Source organism: Capricornis sumatraensis, chromosome 8 (genome assembly GCF_032405125.1).
Source record: "Capricornis sumatraensis isolate serow.1 chromosome 8, serow.2, whole genome shotgun sequence".
NCBI classification, from domain to species: domain Eukaryota; kingdom Metazoa; phylum Chordata; class Mammalia; order Artiodactyla; family Bovidae; genus Capricornis; species Capricornis sumatraensis.
Genome location: NC_091076.1, coordinates 85,893,422 through 85,912,448, shown reverse-complemented (window position 1 = coordinate 85,912,448; position 19,027 = coordinate 85,893,422). Strand labels below are relative to the sequence as shown.

At 37.6% G+C, this 19,027-nt stretch overlaps 1 protein-coding gene and 1 non-coding gene across 6 annotated transcripts in view; both read right to left on the bottom strand.

Annotated features, from left to right (window-relative positions):
• Nucleotides 1-19,027, bottom strand: part of SPAG9 (sperm associated antigen 9) — a 156,505-nt gene that overhangs the window by 68,046 nt on the left and 69,432 nt on the right. For 4 of the 5 annotated variants that reach the window (XM_068977188.1, XM_068977191.1, XM_068977187.1 and 1 more), the window contains exons 4-5: nucleotides 13,280-13,374; nucleotides 7,283-7,433 (exon numbers count right to left, since the gene is read on the bottom strand). In XM_068977188.1, the coding sequence (XP_068833289.1) occupies nucleotides 7,283-7,433; nucleotides 13,280-13,374 (246 nt within the window). Of the gene's footprint in view, nucleotides 1-7,282; nucleotides 7,434-12,447; nucleotides 12,609-13,279; nucleotides 13,375-19,027 lie in introns of those variants that run through there. The other variant, XM_068977192.1, reaches the window with a different exon arrangement.
• Nucleotides 2,909-2,995, bottom strand: LOC138084920 (small nucleolar RNA SNORD86). The gene has a single exon (XR_011145318.1). It is a non-coding gene; the product is annotated as a small nucleolar RNA SNORD86 (small nucleolar RNA).

Here is a 19,027-nt window from a genome sequence, read left to right as displayed (position 1 = left end):
CCAAAGTTTGAGAAACAGGATATCAGCACAGTCTCAAAACACATCCACCAAGATATTTATTAATCCAATTATAAACAGAAAAACTAACTTTACAGTGGAGAAATCCAACATACACTAGATGAACCAAGCAATCAAGGTTAACATCACCATTACAGCATGCTGCTTCTGTAGCAACCTTATTAAAAATATGTAGCCTCAATTTAACCATGAGAAACCATCAGAGAAGCCCAAATTTAGAGACCATCTACAAAATAACCAACCAGTATTCTTTCAGCTTGAAGGTCATGAAAGACAAGCAAAGACTGAGAAGCTCACATATTACAAGGGACTGAAGCAACATAACTCAATGCAATGTGGGATCCTGGACTGGATCCTGGAACCAAAAAAGAACACTGGTGGGAAAATTGGCAAAATCTGAATAAAAGTCTGTAGTTCAGCTAATAGTATTGTACCAACGTTATTTTTTTAGTTTTAATAATCTTATCATGGTTAGTTAATATTGGTGGATGGCAGGTGATGGGTATCGTTCCCTCTGTACTGTTTTTGCAACTTTTCTCTAAGTCTAAAATGTCTCAAAAAGAAAAGTTAAAACAAAAAACAAAAAACAACCAAGAGCATTAACTGTTTTGAAATGTAAAATCATACATGCATTTTACGACAGGATCTTTAATCACAGAAGATACAAGAGTAAGGTTTAACTACTACAAAGATTCAAACTTGGGAAAACTCAAGAAATAGGAACAACTACACATAAATGGAGGAGGATGGAAAATTCTTCTAAACAAGAATGCTGGCTCTGTTCAGGCATTTTTCGTTTTGCATGCTAAGCACATCCTCTGGAGAATGCAGCACGCATTGACCACTGGCTTTATATACCAAACCCTGCTAACAAGACCTTCTCACAGCAGCTCCACTGAAGTATTTCAAGTCATGCAGTTTTAAAAGAACTCTTTAAAACTTTCCTAAGTAGGTACCAACCCAATTGCTTTTAGCTAAAATTGTTTTTTCTCAGTTTTAAAAGTCACATTCTACTAATAACCAACAACCTAGGAGACTCTTAAAATGAAAAACTAATAACCTTTTTGGAATATATATACATATTTTCACATTCACACGTCTATAGGCATGTGCAGGTGCATATATATACACCAGTTGTATATATACACATACATATGCATACATGTCAAACTGGATGGAATCTATGAAATCACTGCCAAAGTGATACCAACCAAGGTCTAAAAACTGTGACAATATTATGTATAGCGTATTTCAAATATTTAAAACATTTTGTTCTCTTTCTATATATGGGCACAAGGGAGAGATATCTGAACTCTAAACTTGTAAAGCAATAAAGAACTCACACAACACAGCTTGTGAGAGCACAAATGGCTACCATCCCTTTGGCAGGCAATTTGGTGATATCTAGCAAAATCTGAAATATGGGCTTTGATTCAGCAACCCCACTTATGGGAACTATAAATACCAGCACAAAATTATGTACAAGGTTTATTCAACTCAGCATTGCTTGTAATGGCAAGAGATTAGGACAAAGTGAGGTGTCCTATCAGTAAAGTAGATTTTCATGGCAGTTGGTATATGTGATCCCTTTCCCCTGGCCCTTCCTCTGCAATTCTGATGTATCACTCATCTTCCTTCATTCCCTTGTTTTCAATTTCCTTTTACATTGGACTCTTCTTCTAAGCACACAAACAGCCCAGTCTGTCCCATCTTTGTTGTTGTTGGTTTGTTTCTAATTTTATAGGGCTCTAGAGGATGTATAGGGAAATATCTCTGCAAGTTATGCCTCACTAGGAAAATGTCCATTCTAATTTTTCTGGGATAGTTTTTGGAGCTTTTCCTTTTTCTTGGAGCCACCATTTTTGCTTCCCTGATAGCTCAGTTGGTAAAGAATCTACCTGCAAGGTAGGAGACCCTGGTTCAATTCCTGGGTCAGGAAGATCTACTGGAGAAGGGATAGGCTACTCACTCCAGTATTCTTGGGCTTCCCTTGTGGCTCAGCCAGTAAAGTATCTGCCTGCAATGCGGGAGAGACCTGGGTTCAGGCCCAGGGTTGGGAAGATCCCCTGGAGAAAGGAAAGGCTATCCACTCCAGTATTCTGGCCTGGAGAATTCGATGGACTGTATAGTCTGTGGGGTCGCAAAGAGTTGGACAGGACTGAGCGACTTTCACTTTCTGTTATTGCTAACAGAAGCCTCTTAAAGTCCACTGCTGAGTGGGTCCGCCTTGGAAGAGAATTTCCTTTTTCTTTGGGGACCCTCTTGTTTCCTGACTCTTCAGGGTCATTAACTGATTCTTCTTTGGGAAAACTTGGAAAGACTTCTACAGCAAGCTGTCTCTTCAATATTGCCACTAACTAGCTCCTCCTTGGAAAAAAGATTTCTTTTTCTTGGGTTTGGAGGTGATGAGATGGATATTCTCCATTCTCCCAAGGAACCTCCTCAGGCTTTTGCTTTTTCTTCTTTTGGGGTCTTTTACTTGTCTCCTCATTCCTCCGGGGCACTACTGTTTTTTGAAGATGCCAGGGCAATCACAGCCAGCCTTTTCTTTTCCTTATTCAAGTGTTTCTTCTCCTGTTTCTAGCTTCCTAGTAATCTCAGCAGCTACTTCATCTACCTGAATCATTGCTTCCTTCATGACTTGCAGATTTCTTTTGTGGAATCTCTCCAGTCTAACACACAGAAGGACAGTCCCTCCTCAACTTGTTCTCAAAGCTTCTCCCCAAATACACTGGTGGGTACCTCAGAGAAGCAATCAATTTGTGAGGCAATACTGCCTTTATTTTGCCAGGTATTAGGAGAGGTGGCCTTTGTTCTTGGCAGCTGCTTGGCCAATGAAGGTAGAGTGGAAAATGAGTCTGGAAATCTGATCCCTTTGCTGGACCCAGGAAATCACTCAGACACTAGGACTGGCCATCAGCCCTATAGCAAGAGGCCTGTTTGAGTGACAGAGCCCTCATCAACCATCACCATGAATGTCCCATCCTAAGAGTACTTTTCCTTTACCCTGCAACTCAAGATACCCTTTTACTTTCCTCCAACCACAACTACTTACTTCTTGAGTAACCTACATACTATGTCCTTTTTTCATGAATATAATTCAGTTGGAGGAACAACCTTACCCTAACATTTTTGACCATTTTCGGCCTTAGCTTTTTAACTTTTATTTATTTATTTATGATTTTTGGGCTTTGCTGAGTCTTCACAACTATCCAGGCTTTTCTCCAGTTGCAGCAAGCAAGGGCTACCCTCCAGTTTCAGTGCGCAGGATTCTCACTGTGGTGGCATCTCTTGTTGTAGAGCACGGACTCTAGGGGGCAAGGGCATCAGAAGCTGCGGCACGTGGGCTCAGCAGTTATGATTCCTGGGCTCTAGGGCACAGGCTCAGCAGTTGTGGCACACAGGCTCAGATGCTCCACAGCACGTGGGATCTCCCCAGATCAGCAATCAGACCCGCGTCACCTGCATTGGCAGGCAGATTCTTTACCACTGAGCCACCAGGGAAGTCCCAGTTAGGGACATTTTAAAGAAATCTTTGGTTAAGTCATTTTAAAAATCAATTTTTAAAACAGTATTATACTACTTCAGATAAACTATCTTACCTAGTATATCTGCTCCTCCATCCACATCTCCAATTAGGCCTGAACCACGGAGCCACCAGGGAAGCCCCCAGCCTTAGCATTTTTATAATACATTTTCAACAGAAAATGTCATTTAACATAAGAAGTTTCTTTTTACCAATTTTACCGGAAGCCCCCCAGTAAAAAATTTCTGTTAGTGATACAGTATAATACTCTTCTGCTTTCAGCTTTAAACTGATCTCTAAACTAGATTTGAGGACCATCGAAAAGGTGTCAGGTGAAGCTTCAATGTAAGCTATGGCATTCAGATTGGCCTTGACAGAGTACTCCTGGTGGTTAGCCTAAGCAGGATACAAATGTGTACGTGGGCAAGCTATAAAGAAAGCAACTGGATGCAAACGTGTGGAGTTGGGAAAAGGCCAGAGAGTAAAATCTCTGACAGCTGCTGGGTGGATGGCACGTACAGACATGAGACTTCAGTTACCTGGATCAAGTAGAGCAGAGGGCTGAGCGTTAAGCCCTGGAGAACTCCAACATCTAGAAGTCCAAAATCAGCAAAGGAAAAGCACGCGGGAAGAATACAGAGACTGAGGGGTTGGGGGGAGTGGAGAGGGGGTGGGGAGAAGCATCCTGGTGAAAGTGAAAGTGAAAAAAGGCATTTCAAGAAGCAGAGAGTATTCAAATGTATCAAATGCTGCTACAGTGTGGCAAGGGAATGGGAATTTTTATGTTTAGAAAGATGGATATTTTGGATAATTGTAAAAAAAAGGCACACTGGTGCAGTAAGTAGAATGAAAGTCTCAGAGGAATAGGATGAACTGAAAAAAAAACCACATTCTTCAAACATGCTAAAGTCTGTCCCTACCTTGAGGTCTTTACAGATGCTATTTGACCATCCTGAAACACATATTCCTCTGGACCTTTCCATGCACCCGAACATCTTCTTTTCAGGGCACAAGTCACCACTTCCAAGAGAAATTCCTTAACTATCCCTTCTTACTACTATTCTCTAGCCCCTTACTTTGTTTTATAAAAACAGTACGTAACACTACTTGAAATTCCATGCTTTCATTTATTTGTTTCTGTGTTGATTTTCCCAACAAAAATACAATAAAAGGAATAAATATGTACAAATACGTTTAAGTTTTTTAAGAACATGTATCTTTTTCTAGGTGCACCGGTCTTGGCAGATATTCCATTACAGTTATCTCTTGTTATCTGCAGGGGATTGTTACAGAACTCCCTGTGGATACCAAAATCTACAGATGCTCAAGTTCCTTATATTAAATGGTATAGTATACCTGAAGATATAACCTTGTTGACTATAACTCTCTCACAGTGAGAAATCTGCAATAAAGCAACAAAAATGGTCCATAAATTTATAATCATGGGCAAATATCCTTTACGGTCATTCTTCTGCCATAGTTTCCCTGGTCTTCTCACACAACATTTTCACCTTAACCTTATTTCACACACACAAAAATGTGCTAGTAAAATCAATATTACGAGCATACTCTTAATAGAGCTAGGTCATCCTCAAAGTTCTCAGACAAATGACAGCTGGAAAACACATCACAATAGAGATGGCCTAGGCCCACTGCTGCCAGACACGGAAACCAAGGCTAGTGTGTTTGTTCAGTGCAATCCACATGTGAGCTCCAGACCCAGGCTTTTGCAAAGTTAGAGAAAGACATCTGACTAATAACAAAGACTTGAGTAAACAGTAAAATATGTCCTGATTATGAGACATATTTTACAAACTTATCCCTTTTGGGGTGGGGGGAGAGGCTGCACTGGGTCTTTGTTGCTACACGTGGGCTTTCTCCAGTTGCAGCAAGCAGGGGCTACTCCCTAATTGCAATGTGCAGGTGTCTCGCTGTAGTGGCTTCTCTTGTTGTAGAACATGGGCTCTAGAGCGCACAGGCTTCGGTAGTTGCGGCACATGATCTCCAGGCTTAGCCGCCCCACAGCATGTGGAATCTTCCCAAACCAGGAGTCTAATCCATTTCCCCTGCACTGGTTGGTGGATTCTTAACCCCTGGACCACCAGCGGAAGTCCTGTTAAGCCTTTATCTCATTTACTGGCTCCATGTCCACAGTAGAAACAAACTGGATTCTATTTTAAAAACCTCTCTTGGGAACACCTACCTTAGTATCCCTAGGGAGGACACAACTCCCCTGTTCAAATCCATCTGTTAATCAGTTTATAACTAGTCAGAGAATGGAAAAAATGTAAAGTTAGGCCTACTGTTAAAAATACTTTGCAGTGGGAGCAAAGCTACAAAATATTTATTTACTTCTTACTGTTTTGAGCACATTTCAAAGATCAATGAAATGATTCTAAATGCCTCTACCTACTGGAGCTGAGAAACAGACCATTTACAGTATATCAAAAGAATCTATCTAACATCTAAAACAAGTAATTCATTTGACAAACATGTTCTGAGAGACCACTATGTGCTAGGCACCTTTTCTAAGTGCTAGGGGCATGGCAGTCAATAAACCGCATGGATTTTACATTCTTAGTGGAGAGAAACAAAATAAATAAGTAAACGACTTCATATTTTAGAGCTATCATAAGAACTATCTAAGGGGACTTTCCTGATGCTCCAGTGGCTAAGAATCTGAGCTTCCAGTGCAGGGGACCTGGGCTTATTCTTAGCGAACTAGACCCACATGCCACAACTAAATATCCTGTGTGTCACAACTGAGACTCAGTGCAGCCAAATAAATTAAAAACCAATTTTTTTTAAAAAAAAGAGTTATCTGAGTATTTAAACCATGATAAGTAATTTCGAGAAAGAGACCAGAAAAAAAGAGATAAAGATGTAAATAACTCAACTGTATTCATTTAGGTGGTCTGTTTGTTTTATGACAGAGTAGATTTTCTAATGTAACAAGGTTCCTTTATAATCAGTTCCCTTTATAAATATTCTACTTTATAAGAGATAGACTATAACGTCAAATATTTTTAATTATTAGCATATCTCCACTCTTAGAATATATTATTATTTATATTTACAACTTATTTTGTAACAAGTTCTTGGTCAAGAATATAATTTATAATGAACTAACACCAGGCCTTTTTAGCTAAATACACATCACTTTTGGATGTTGCTTTATGAAGGTTTTGAGGAAGCTGTTATGCTGTTGCTCAGCCGTGTCCGATTCTTTGCTACTGACCCCATGGACTGCAGCCTGCCAGGCTCCTCTATCCATGGAATTTTCCAGGCAAGAATACTGGAGTGGGTTGCCACTTCCTTTTGTTTTTTTTTAAAGTAAAGCCCTATTAAATTGTGAAGCTTTCCAGCAGTGAACTAAGGATTTCAGGTGGCAATGATTTTCTATTCTTAAAAACATAGTTAGGTTCACTGATCACCCCATCCTAAATTCATATAATGTAAATCAAATAGAAACAGCCTAAATGAAATTGAAATGTTGGTCATTAGTATGACAATCAAGATGTAACAACGCTTGATTCTGTTTTCCTATAAAACTTGAAAAATGAGTAATACAAAACAAACTCTTTGGTAAGAGCTCATTTCCAATTTAAAAAAAGCATTAGTTTTACCAAAAAATGTACACGTACTATTTCATTTTATTCTCTTCTGGTTGTCTAGCACTTCAATTTGGATAACAAAGCTTATAAAACAAACTGAAGATTTTAATAGGATAAAGCTTACCTTCAGACTGGTATGAGAACGTGGTTGACTTAATTCCTGAAATTTCCATTGTTCTGATCCAGGGGTCTCACCACCTTTCTGAGTGTCAGGTGTAAGCAATCCGTCTCCAGAAGGTAAAGGGAAAATCCCTAATGATATAGGACGTTCTTTTCTATTTGGAGAGGGCAGAAGAACTAAGCATTAGTTCATTTTTAAGTTTTACTCATCATGACTGTAAGTAATAAGCCTAGGCTGTCACTGCTTTAGAGTCATCACTCTTAAATAATATTGTGTGCCTATCTGAACAAGCAGACTTACCAAAGAGAAAGGACAAAGTCTCAGAACTGAAACTAAGCCCCAAAAAATCAATTAAGAAAGGTAGTAAAAACAATAGTTTACAAAATCTTAAGTTACTGCTGAGTTCCTTGCTCAGGAAGCAGTCTGTGGTGTGGTTTCACAGCAAGGGGAGCTGCTACAGTTTCACTCATGCTTAGGTCAGCCCTAGGGAACTGCAAATGACCCCCACTCGGGCTTCTCTAGGCTTTCCAATTTCTCATATTAATCCCTAAATACTTACCCAAGTCTCTTTAGGGTGTGTTTTTTCTGCCTTGAGGAAAATGAATACATGGTTTAAATCAGGCCTACTGATTAAATAGACAAGAGAACACGTACAAAAAAATGTTGCCTGCCATTTCAATCAAGAAAGAACAGAATGCTGTCTGCCATTCAGCCATTAGCCACTGTAGCTAGTCTGGATGGAGAGCCCTGAGAGGAATTCAGGATGGAGAAAACTGGGATACTGACCGTAGATAGTTAAGCTGCATATCAAAGAAATAATTTCAGTGAGCCCAGACTCCTCCACCTTCCCAAGCATAGAAAAGCACTAAAATCATTAACTTGAGATGTCTGTCTTTTGTAATTAGCAAACACTCCTGAGTACCCGAGGTCCTCTCTTGCTTGTTTGGAACAGTTCCTCAGAGCTATCCGAGAGGCTGCCCTGACGGACTATGGTCCTTAGAAACGTCCCTGAGTAAAGCGTAATTTTCAACTTTTAGGTTGGGCTTTTTTGGCCTCCAGAGTTTTATCCCCTAAAGTAGGAAAACTCCATTTTTCTACAGGAACTCATATTTTTCTGTATGAGCTCCTTTTCATCATGGTATGTATGACAATCCAACTGTCAGTTTTTCCAAACAAGGATGCCCAAAGATTCTATCAAAAACTGTAGAGTTTCCAATGCTTTGTGGGAAATTTGAGTGAATAAGGGTTTCAATTTTAATAAGGAACTTGAACAAGAAACACATCCTTTGTTAATACAAAGGGTTTTTAAAGAGTAGAAACAAGCCTGGTTCTTCCTGGGTCATTAACTCAAACAGAAATTCTCTAGAAACCAGACACTAAAGGTTTGGAGCTTCCAGTAAAACTATAAGAACAGGAACACTGAGGTTATACATAAAAGTTGGAAAATATTCAGTTTTGCTAAATAAATCTTTATTCTGTAAGCTTATCTTTATACCAAGAAACTTTAAGCCACTTTTGAAATGTGCCCTCATTGAACACAAAGGGTTCATTGCTTTCACTCCTAATAACAATCAGGAAGAATTAGTACAACTGTCAAACACCTTAAAGATTAGGTGGAAGCAAAAGGGTTGAGAGATTGTATTCTATTAAAGTTGTATGCACAAAGAAACAGAACAGGACTTTTCTCTATCAGAGTTAACTACTCATCACTTCTTCACACTTAGGGTACTTTTCCTATTTGATTTGGGAGAAAAATTCAAACACACATAGGCAGCACAATAAAAGGTTAGATCTTAAAACCAATGTAAGCTGGTTATGACAAGCCAGAACCACCAAATTACAAAGCAGTCAGCTATTCTGTTTAATTCCCAACTGCTGGTTCAGCAAAAAAGCTTTCATAAGTCCAGAGCAAAAAGAGGCATTATTTATTATATCCTTACTGGATAATACAGAACACATTATATACATACATGTTTCCACTTATTGTTCTTTCTTGAGAATGACTCACCCCTTTCCCCCATCTTTTCTGCTCGATTTTAAAATGCCCTTTATTTCATCAAACGATGGTGACAATGACCAGAAATTTGGGACAGGCAACATATTTTGGGAACTGAAAATCTAAGGATCTTAGACTTACTAGATTACTTATTCTTTGTAACATATCTTGATGACTTAAGCAAAAAAGTGACCAAGAATTTAATCAGATGGAATTTAATGGAACGCTCTCTGACCCCAAATGCAAAGAAAAGTAATACAAACTTCATTCGAATTTATCACACTGCCAACAGAAATAAAAACACAGGCCAGTCATGAGAGTTATATTCCTTTATGAATGAGAACACAATCATTTTTCACACATGTCAAACACTGGAAAAGTGTAAAACTACTGGGGGAAGGAGTCAGCTTGGAGTCCAAGCTTTACTTTCCCATTTCTGTTAACTACAAAATCTACAGTTGAAAATACAAGTAGAATTCAAATCTTTACATTGCTTTTATTTTCCTCCAGAAACTGCTCTACAGAAGGGGAACTTTTCTTCAGAAACTGATAGCTGTCAAGAGGGTCAATGATGCTCTAGGTTATACTGTTTCAACTCTGGAAAAATAGTATTACTACACACCACTCTTCCCTCTTTTTTTTACTGACTTGGAGGGAGGGAGGACATATAATAATGCATGTTAGTTTGAGTCCTATTTTCAAAAGGAACCCCTGAAAAGACAACATTAGGTCCTGTATGTATACTGGTATGTATATTTGATACTCTCCATATTAAATATATATTATATATTTATATAAATTAACTATATATTTAACTATATATTAAATGCTTCAGTAAAACTCACAGAAGAAACCAAAGAATGAAAACACATGTGGGAAAATATCAAGTGGCAGATTTAAACACCAGGTGTTTTAATAATGATACTACTGTCAAGAAACGAAGCTATCAGAATCAGCCATCAGAATCCTCATTACATCTATTTTTTAAACTGCCATACATCCATTTTTAAATTGGTTATTTAAATGTTACCTACTTGCATAAATAACTTCACAAATATGTCTTTAAATATTTTTATTTCCATTTAAAACAAATAATCATTAATAAAATCTACTATACATAGATATAAAAAACAGTAAAAAGATTACATTTGTTCAACACCCATCAATGTGGCAAGCACTGAAATGGATAATTTATTCACATATTCTCATTTAATCCTCACAAGGAAATAAGAATTATTTTCCCTGTTTTCAGATTAGGAAAAGTGATGCTCAGAGACTTTGGGGACTAGTAATTGGAAGAAATGGGATTCAAAGTCAGGCCTGTTTTGACTCCAAGACCCATGTACATTTCCTGGAACTATTACTTCTTGACAACTGCGCTTCAGTCATGTATGAGTCTTTGCAACCCTATGGACTGTAGCCTATCAGTTTCCTCTGTCCATGGGATTCCACCAGCCAAAATACTGGATATCTGGATTGCCACACCATCCTCCAGGGGATACGTCTGACCCAGGGATCGAACTCCTCTCTCTTAAGTCTCCTGCACTGGCAGGTGGGTGCTTTACCACTAGCACCAGCTGGGAAGCCAATCTTAATATTAAAGACTTCGATATATTTCTTCAGTCAGATCAACAGCGACTTTTATGTCAAGAAACTCTTTGAGTTTAACCATAAGTTATTTTATGAATAAAATAGCTAGAGCTGATATAGTTTTACTAAAAATGGAGTAAATATAAATGATTATGAAAATTATTTACTTGTTTAATTTACAATATATCTTTAACTGATTAAATACAAAATAATCATCTCACGAATTTTTTAAATGACTCAATGGGTAAGAAGCTCAAAGGAGGAAACTCGGGTACAGAGATTAAGTAATTTGCCAAAAGTCCCATAACTCGTGTGTGGCAGAGCATTTGTAGCCTGGTAGTCCAACTCTGAACCTCTTATCCACTGCATATTACTGCCTTCATAAATGGAACTGAAACCTAGGACAGCCCTTTAAAATTAATCTTACTTTAATAGTCTATATGTTCTCGAGTTTCAATTTCCTAAAAGCCTATATATACATACACACAAATCCTTTATGTACTAAAATGCACACAAAGCAAAAAGATTGCTCCCAGTTTTTATAAAATCAGGAAAAAAATAAATAAATGACCAAGTTTTAAGACCACAGATGAAATTAAATTCTGGACCTTAAACTAATGTTGAACATGAGGATGAGGGAACTTACTACTTTAATTTCTCTTTAAGTCCACAATTAGGAGTTGAGTTTTAAATAAACATTTACATAATAAAAGCTATACATTAAGAACCTTCATTTAAAAACCACACACAAAGCAGAAATCTCAACAAATCAAATTTTTATCTTGGTGAGTTAGAAAACAAAAGAAACCACAACATTAAAACTCTAAAATATAGAAAATGGTTCTTAGAGCATGCAAGTACAGTGACCAGCAGAAACGCTACAGAGATTAATGATATCCCCACAAGCAGGCATGGATATCTGTTACCCAAGTCTACAAAGAAAAGGCAACATCTGACAAAACAATAGTGAATAGGCTTTGTAAAGCTTTCCAACTTTGATGCATAAATAATTGGGAGAAAAAATGAATTCCTTGCCCTAAAAGGTTTAAATCCTTTCACTTCAAATATATTTTGCTGTAGGAGGAAAATATTTAAATTGTCAGTTCCCATGAACTGCTATCAAAAACTGCAAAAAGGATGCCTGAACCTCCAACAGTCTAAGGATCACTGGAACAAAATAAACACCTATGGCCTATGTCTAATCAACTACAAGTCCCACCATAAAGATATTTGCTTCTAAATGTTCAGATGCTCTCATGCAGAGGTGTAAATTTGGACCCAATGCTCTACTCCTATTTTCCCTTTACTGGTTGAACCCTCTGCTTAAAACAAGACCACTCTGACCTTGTATTTGTGTATAAGTACAATCTAAAAATCCTTTTCTTAAGTGGGTGGTTTCCAAACACAAAGCATATCCCTAAGCAATAGCCTATAAATTACTATATATAAGAATAGATGTCTTAGCTTCAGGCCATTTTCCATTGTTTCAATCTGCAACATGAATGGTTACAAAGAAGACCCATAAAGCTAAAAATAAAAGAAAAACCAACTAAAAAAGGACTTCTAAGAGAGACTGAAGTACCTGAGTATCCTTGGTAGGTTCTGCGTCAAAGCTGGCACTCCGGTAGAAATAGAAAAGTGCACAAGCAGCAAAACGGAGAGAGATACTAAGATAGCAGAATTAATGACCACCGCCCCGCCAACAAAGCCAAACACAAACAGCAGCATGCATCCAGGACTCATGGCGCTGTGCTGGCATGGTGAAACACCCGAACCAGGAGGCCTACACGGGGGCCAAAGGGGTATCTTTGTAGTGAGGATCTGTCATTCAGCTGCTGCCACAAAAACAATGCCATCAGCAGCAGCTTTCCACTCCATCCTGCTGCAGCTCCGAAGCGCTGACGTCATCCTGCTCTCACAGCCTTATAACCATAGAGCTGCTGCTCCTAGCATTTATGCAGCAATCCAGAGCAGAGGCCAGCCTATTAACTATTTTCCTCCCCACTAACAGGCCTGCCTTAGCTCATTGGCTACAATGGTTGGAGATCTACATAATTTATTCACACTCCTACATCAAACAGAAGTCTAGCTAACCCTTTTAAACATGCCTCTCTATAGCAAAAATGGCTTTTAAACCAATTATACAGGAGAATTGAAAAAATTTACAGCATTCTGACAAATGAAAATTTTAAACCTACTACAATCTTTGTTAAGTATCAGAAAACAATGGCTATCAATTTACCTTTTCATTAGTGAAAGCTGTTTTGTCTTTCTATGCTACCCCCTCCTATAGCATTCCAACTACAGCAGGGAGAGAGCTAACTATTGTTTGAGGATTAAAGAACAGAGAGAAACAGAAACAGATTATTTTATTTTCCTTTTTCCCAAGGCAAAAATGTATAAAAAAAGCTTACCTAATTCTACTATGAGCTGTGGATTCTAGTTGATCACTCCCTGAGATCTGATGAAGTTTTGTTCTTTCTAAGTGTTCCATATAATTATGGATCATCTATTTTGAAGAAACAAAAGAATACACAAAATTTTAAGACTAATACCTGGAAAAAAAGTTAACATTTTAACAAGGGAAACCTTTTCATACAAATTTCTTATTTATCGGACTATCCATGTTCCATATAAAAGAATATTAAGGATGAAATTTTATTTTATTCTCAAAGGGATATGCAAATGCTTACATTTAAGGATGCTAGAGTCCAGAAAAGTAGCCAACATTTTGCTTAACATAGCAAAAATTTTTTACAATACGTAATGCTATTAAATAAGTCTGACATAAATAACACAAATTAGATATAGACCTTGGGAAGGAAGTGACAAGAGATTACTGATTAAAGGGGACAGATGACACTTGAGAAATCCATTGCTAAAGTGGGAAACAACAAAGAAATTAACTTGAAACTTGAGTAAAGATAATTTTCAATTTAATACCAAGATATTTATTTATTTTTGCTACAGATTTAGTTCAAAGAATGCTAAAATATTCTCTCCTATGTTAGAATGCTAACTTACTGGAATCATTACTTAATATAATCGTATAAAAATGGCACCAAACTTAAATGAAAAAAACAGAGCACATTAACTCTTTAATAAGGAACCATAAGACACGAGCTGAATATGGCAGTGAAAACTTCAAGAATATCAAGTGTAAAACCTGCCAAGAAATTCTACAGTCTGATCTGACTCCTTTATTTTTTTTGGCTGCACTGGGCCTTAGTTTCAGCACATGGGGTTTAGTTCCCTGACCAGAGATCGAATTCAGGTCTGCTGCATTGGGAGCATGGAGTCTTAGTCACTGGACCAAGAAGAAAGTCCCTCATTTGATTCTTGATATAGTTCCACTTTTAAGAGACCCAAAACTGGTATTAAAACATGTAAAATGCAACAATTTCAGTCATAAAATCAAAAAGACTTTGCTAGATATTGATGTGATTTGAATAAGAAAAAAATGAATATGAAAAGTTACGTTAGCAATTTCAGTTCAGTTCAGTTGCTCAGTCCTGTCTGACTCTTTGCGACCACATGGACTGAAACATGCCAGGCTTCCCTGTCCATCACCAACTCCCAGAGCCTGCTCAAACTCGTGTCCATTTAGTCGGTGATGCCATCCAACCATTTCATCCTCTGTCATCCCCTTCTCCTCCTGCCTTCAATCTTTCCCAGCATCAGGGTCTTTTCCAATGAGTCAGTTCTTTGCATCACGTGGCCAAAGTATTGGCGCTTCAGCTTCAGCAGCAGTCTTTCCAATGAATATTCAGGACTGATTTCCTTTAGGATGGACTGGTTTGATCTCCCTGCTGTTCAAGGGACTCTCAAGAGTCTTCTTCAACACCACAGTTCAAAAGCATCAATTCTTCAGCGTTCAGCTTTCTCTATGGTCCAACCCTCACATCCATACATGACTACTGGAAAAAACATAGCTTTGACTGGACGGACCTTTGTTGGAAAAGGAATGTCTCTGCTTTTTTATATGCTGTCTAGGTTTGTCATTGCTTTTTTCCCAAGGAGCAAGTGTCTTTTATTTTCATGGCTGCAGTTAACATCCACAACGAGTCTGGAGACCAAGAAAACAAAGTCTGCCACTGTTTCCATTGTATCTCTATTTGCCATGACATGCTGGATCCAGATGCCATGATCTTAGTTTTTAGAATGCTGGTTTTAAGGCAGCATTTTCACTCATTCTCCTCTTTCACTTTCATCAGTTCCTCTTCACTTTCTGCCATAAGGGTGGTGTCATTTGCTTAACTGAGGTTGTTGATATTTCTCCCAGAAATCTTGACTGCAACCTGTGCTTCATCCAGTCCGGCATTTCTCATGATGTACTCTGCATATAAGTCAAATAAGCAGGGTGACAATATACAGCCTTGATGAACTCTTTTCCAAATTTGGAACCAGTCTGTTGTTCCATGTCCGGTTCTAACTGCTGCTTCTTGATCTGCATACAGGTTTCTCTGGAGGCAGGTAAGGTGGTCTGGTATTCCCATCTCTTGAAGAATTTTCCATAGTTTGTTGTGATCAACACACTCAAAGGCTTTAGCGTAGTCAATGAAGCAGAAGTAGATCCTTTTCTGGAATTCTCTTACTGTTTCTATGATCCAATGGATACTGGCAATTTGATATCTGGTTCCTCTGCCTTTTCTAAACACAGCTTAAACATTTGGAAGTTCTCAGATCACATAGTGTAGAAGCTTAGCTTGAAGAATTTTGAGCAGTACTTTGCTAGCATGTGAGATGAGTGCAACTGTGTGGTAGCTTGAACGTTTTGAACACTTAGTTTGAACATTGCCTTTCTTTGGGAATGGAATGAAAACTGAGCTTTTCTAGTGGTGGCCATTGCTGAGTTTTCCGAATTTGCTGGCATACCGAGTGTGGTACTTTTACAGCATCATCTTTTAGGATATGAAATAGCTCAACTGGAATTCCATCACCTCCACCAGCTTTGTTCGCAGTGATGCTTCCTAAGGTCCACTTGACTTCACACTCCAAGATGTCTGGCTCCAGGTGAGGGATCACACCATTGTGGTTATCTGGGTCATAAAGATCTTTTTTGTATAGTTCTTGTGAATTCTTTTTTGTATAGTTCTTGTGTATTCTTGCCACGTCATCTTAATATCTTCTGCTTCTGTTAGGTCCATACCATTTCTGTCCTTTATTGTGCCCATCTTTGCATGAAATGTTCCCTTAGTATCTCTAATTTTCTTGAAGAGATCTCTAGTCTTTCCCATTCTATTGTTTTCCTCTATTTCTTTGCATTGATCACTTAGGAAAGTTTTCTTACCTCTCCTTCCTATTCTTTGGAACTCTGCATTCAAATGGGTATATCTTTCCTTTTCTCCTTCGCCTTTAGTTTCTCTTCTTTTCTTAGCTGTTTGTAAGGCCTCCTCAGACAACCATTTTGCCTTTTTCCTGGGGATGCTCTTGATCACTGCTTCCTGTATAATGTTATAAACATCCATCCATAGTTCTTCAGGCACTCTGTCAAATCTAATCCCTTGAATCTATTTGTCACTTCCACTGTATAATCATAAGGGATCTGATTCAGGTCATACCTGAAAGGTCTAATGGTTTTCCCTACTTTCTTCAATTTAGGTCTGAATTTTACTATAAGGAGTTTATGATCTGAGCCATAGTCAGCTCCTGGTTTTGTTTTTGCTGTTGTAAAGAGCTTCTCCATCTTTGGCTGCAAAGAATATAATTAATCTGATTTCAGTACTGACCATCTGGTAATGTCTATGTGTAGAGCCATCTTTTGTATTGTTGCAAGGGAGTATTTGCAATGACCAGTGCGTTCTCTTGGCAAAACTCTGTGTTAGCCTTTGCCCTGCTTCATTTTGTACTCCAAGGCTAAACTTGCCTGTTACTCCAGGTATCTCTCCTACTTCTACATTCCAGTACCCAGTGATGAAAAGGACATCTTTTTTTGGTGTTAGTTCTAGAAGGTCTTGTAGGTCTTCATAGAACCGTTCAGCTTCTTTGGCATTAGTGGTTGGGGCAAAGACTTGGATTACTGTGATATAGAATGGTTTGCCTTGAAACAAACAGAATATTCTGTCATTTTTGAGACTGCACCCAAGTACTGTATTTTGGACTCTTTTCTTGACTATGAGAGCTACTCCATTTCTTCTAAGGGATTCTTGCCCACAGTAGTAGATATAAGGTCATCTGAATGAAATTCACCCATTTCCAGCCCATTTTAGTTCACTGATTCCTAAAATGTCGATGTTCACTCTTACCATCTCTTGTTTGACCACTTCCAATTTACCTTGATTCATGGACCTAACATTCCAGGTTCCTATGCAATATTGTTCTTCACAGCATCAGATTTTACTTCCATCACCAGTCATATCCACAACTGGATTTGTTTTTGCTTTGGCTCAGACTCTTCAATATTTCTGGAGCTATTTCTCCACTCTTCTTCAGTAGCACAGTAAGCACCTACCAACCTGGGGAATACATCTTCCAGTGTCATATCTTTTTGTCTTTTCATATTGTTCATACTGTGGCTATTGTGACTAGTGCTGCTATAAACATAGGAGTGCATCTATCTTTTTGAATTACAGCTTTGTCTGAATATATTCCCAGAAGTGGGATTGCTGGATCATATGATAATTCTATTTTTAGTTTTCGGGGAACCTCCATACTGTTTTCCACAGTGGCTACACCAACTTACATTTCCACAATTTAAGAAATGTAAATATCAAGAGTAGGCAAGAAAAGGAGAATATTCCTAGAATTCTTAAAATTACAGCATGGAATAGCTTTGTAAGTTGCTAAACTTTAGCTGCATGAAGATAGGTTTCAACCTCAAATAACTTAAAATATGCATTGTAGCAATATTAAAAGGATAGCTACTGAAAGAAAATTTAAACAAGTTTTAAAAATTTATTTTTAAGAAGTATGCTTTTGTCAGGAGTTCCCTGGTGGTCTAGTCATTAGGATTCCATGTTTTCACTGCTCTGGCCTGGATCCAATCCCTGGTTGAGGAACTAAGTGAGATCCCACAAGCTGCACAGTGTAGCCAAACAAATAATAAGTATGTTGTGAAATTTATACTTGGCATGGAAGCATATACAAAAATTAAGACGTATATAAATCAATTTGAAAGTGTTATTTACTTCAGATAAACAAGAAGTCTGAGGCATGGATTAAGATGGGTAATTCCATCAAATCAAATATAAAAGAATCAACTAGGCTGTTCCCAAAGTTAAAATTAGTACAAATAAGAAGTGTATCAGGCAAAAAAAGATGAATATATAATCACACAGATATGTATATGAAAGCATTTTAAAAAGCTTTTGAATTTACATAATTTTAAGTTTAAATATTTTGTCTTTTCCAACAGTTCTGCAGAAATACAATTTTTGCGTTTGTGTCAGTGAGGCAGAAATGCTGAGTTGCTTCCTTCTAGTATCAGGAAAAACTTCAAGTGAGGAAGAAATTTAAATGAGACTAGCGTAACAAAGTGATGGTTGGACCAAATATATCAGTTTAAATTTTCAAAAGATTTTAGAAAATCTGAGTTGAATTCTTTTATAATGGAAAGTAATCATATGAATTTGATTTATTCAAATGAAGACTCTAAGTTCCTTTACAGATTGAAATGAATAGAAATCTCTCCTAAATTGAGTCTATAATAATCTATTTATTCAATATAGAAAAATAAAAAGATTAAATAAAATGCAAAGATACAGAATTGGTTCTATCCCAAACAGTCTGTTCTACATACTTACTACTGTCTTAATAAATTAAAAATTTTTAATTTAGATGTTGAAGTTCAAACCAATTCCCAATCAAAAAAGTGATCCCAAGTAACTAGAGATACAGTATTCTAACATTCCAAAATGGTCTACACAATGAAACTGGTTTTAACCCAGTTAAACTAGCACTTAATAGGACAAAAGAACAACAACAAAATGGCTGCTAATATTTATTGATCACCATCTACAAATCAGCTAATGCATGTAGAGCTATTGTTTCAGTTAATCCTCACAACAACAATATGATTTTCTAGATAAACTCTATTTTAAAGAGGTTAAAATAACTTGTCCAATCTGACCAGCTAGTTAATGATTACCTGTTTTCTAACTGTCAGTGGCTAGTTGGCTTTGCAGCCAGAACTCAGATAAATCTGACTCAGTCATCAGAGCAGT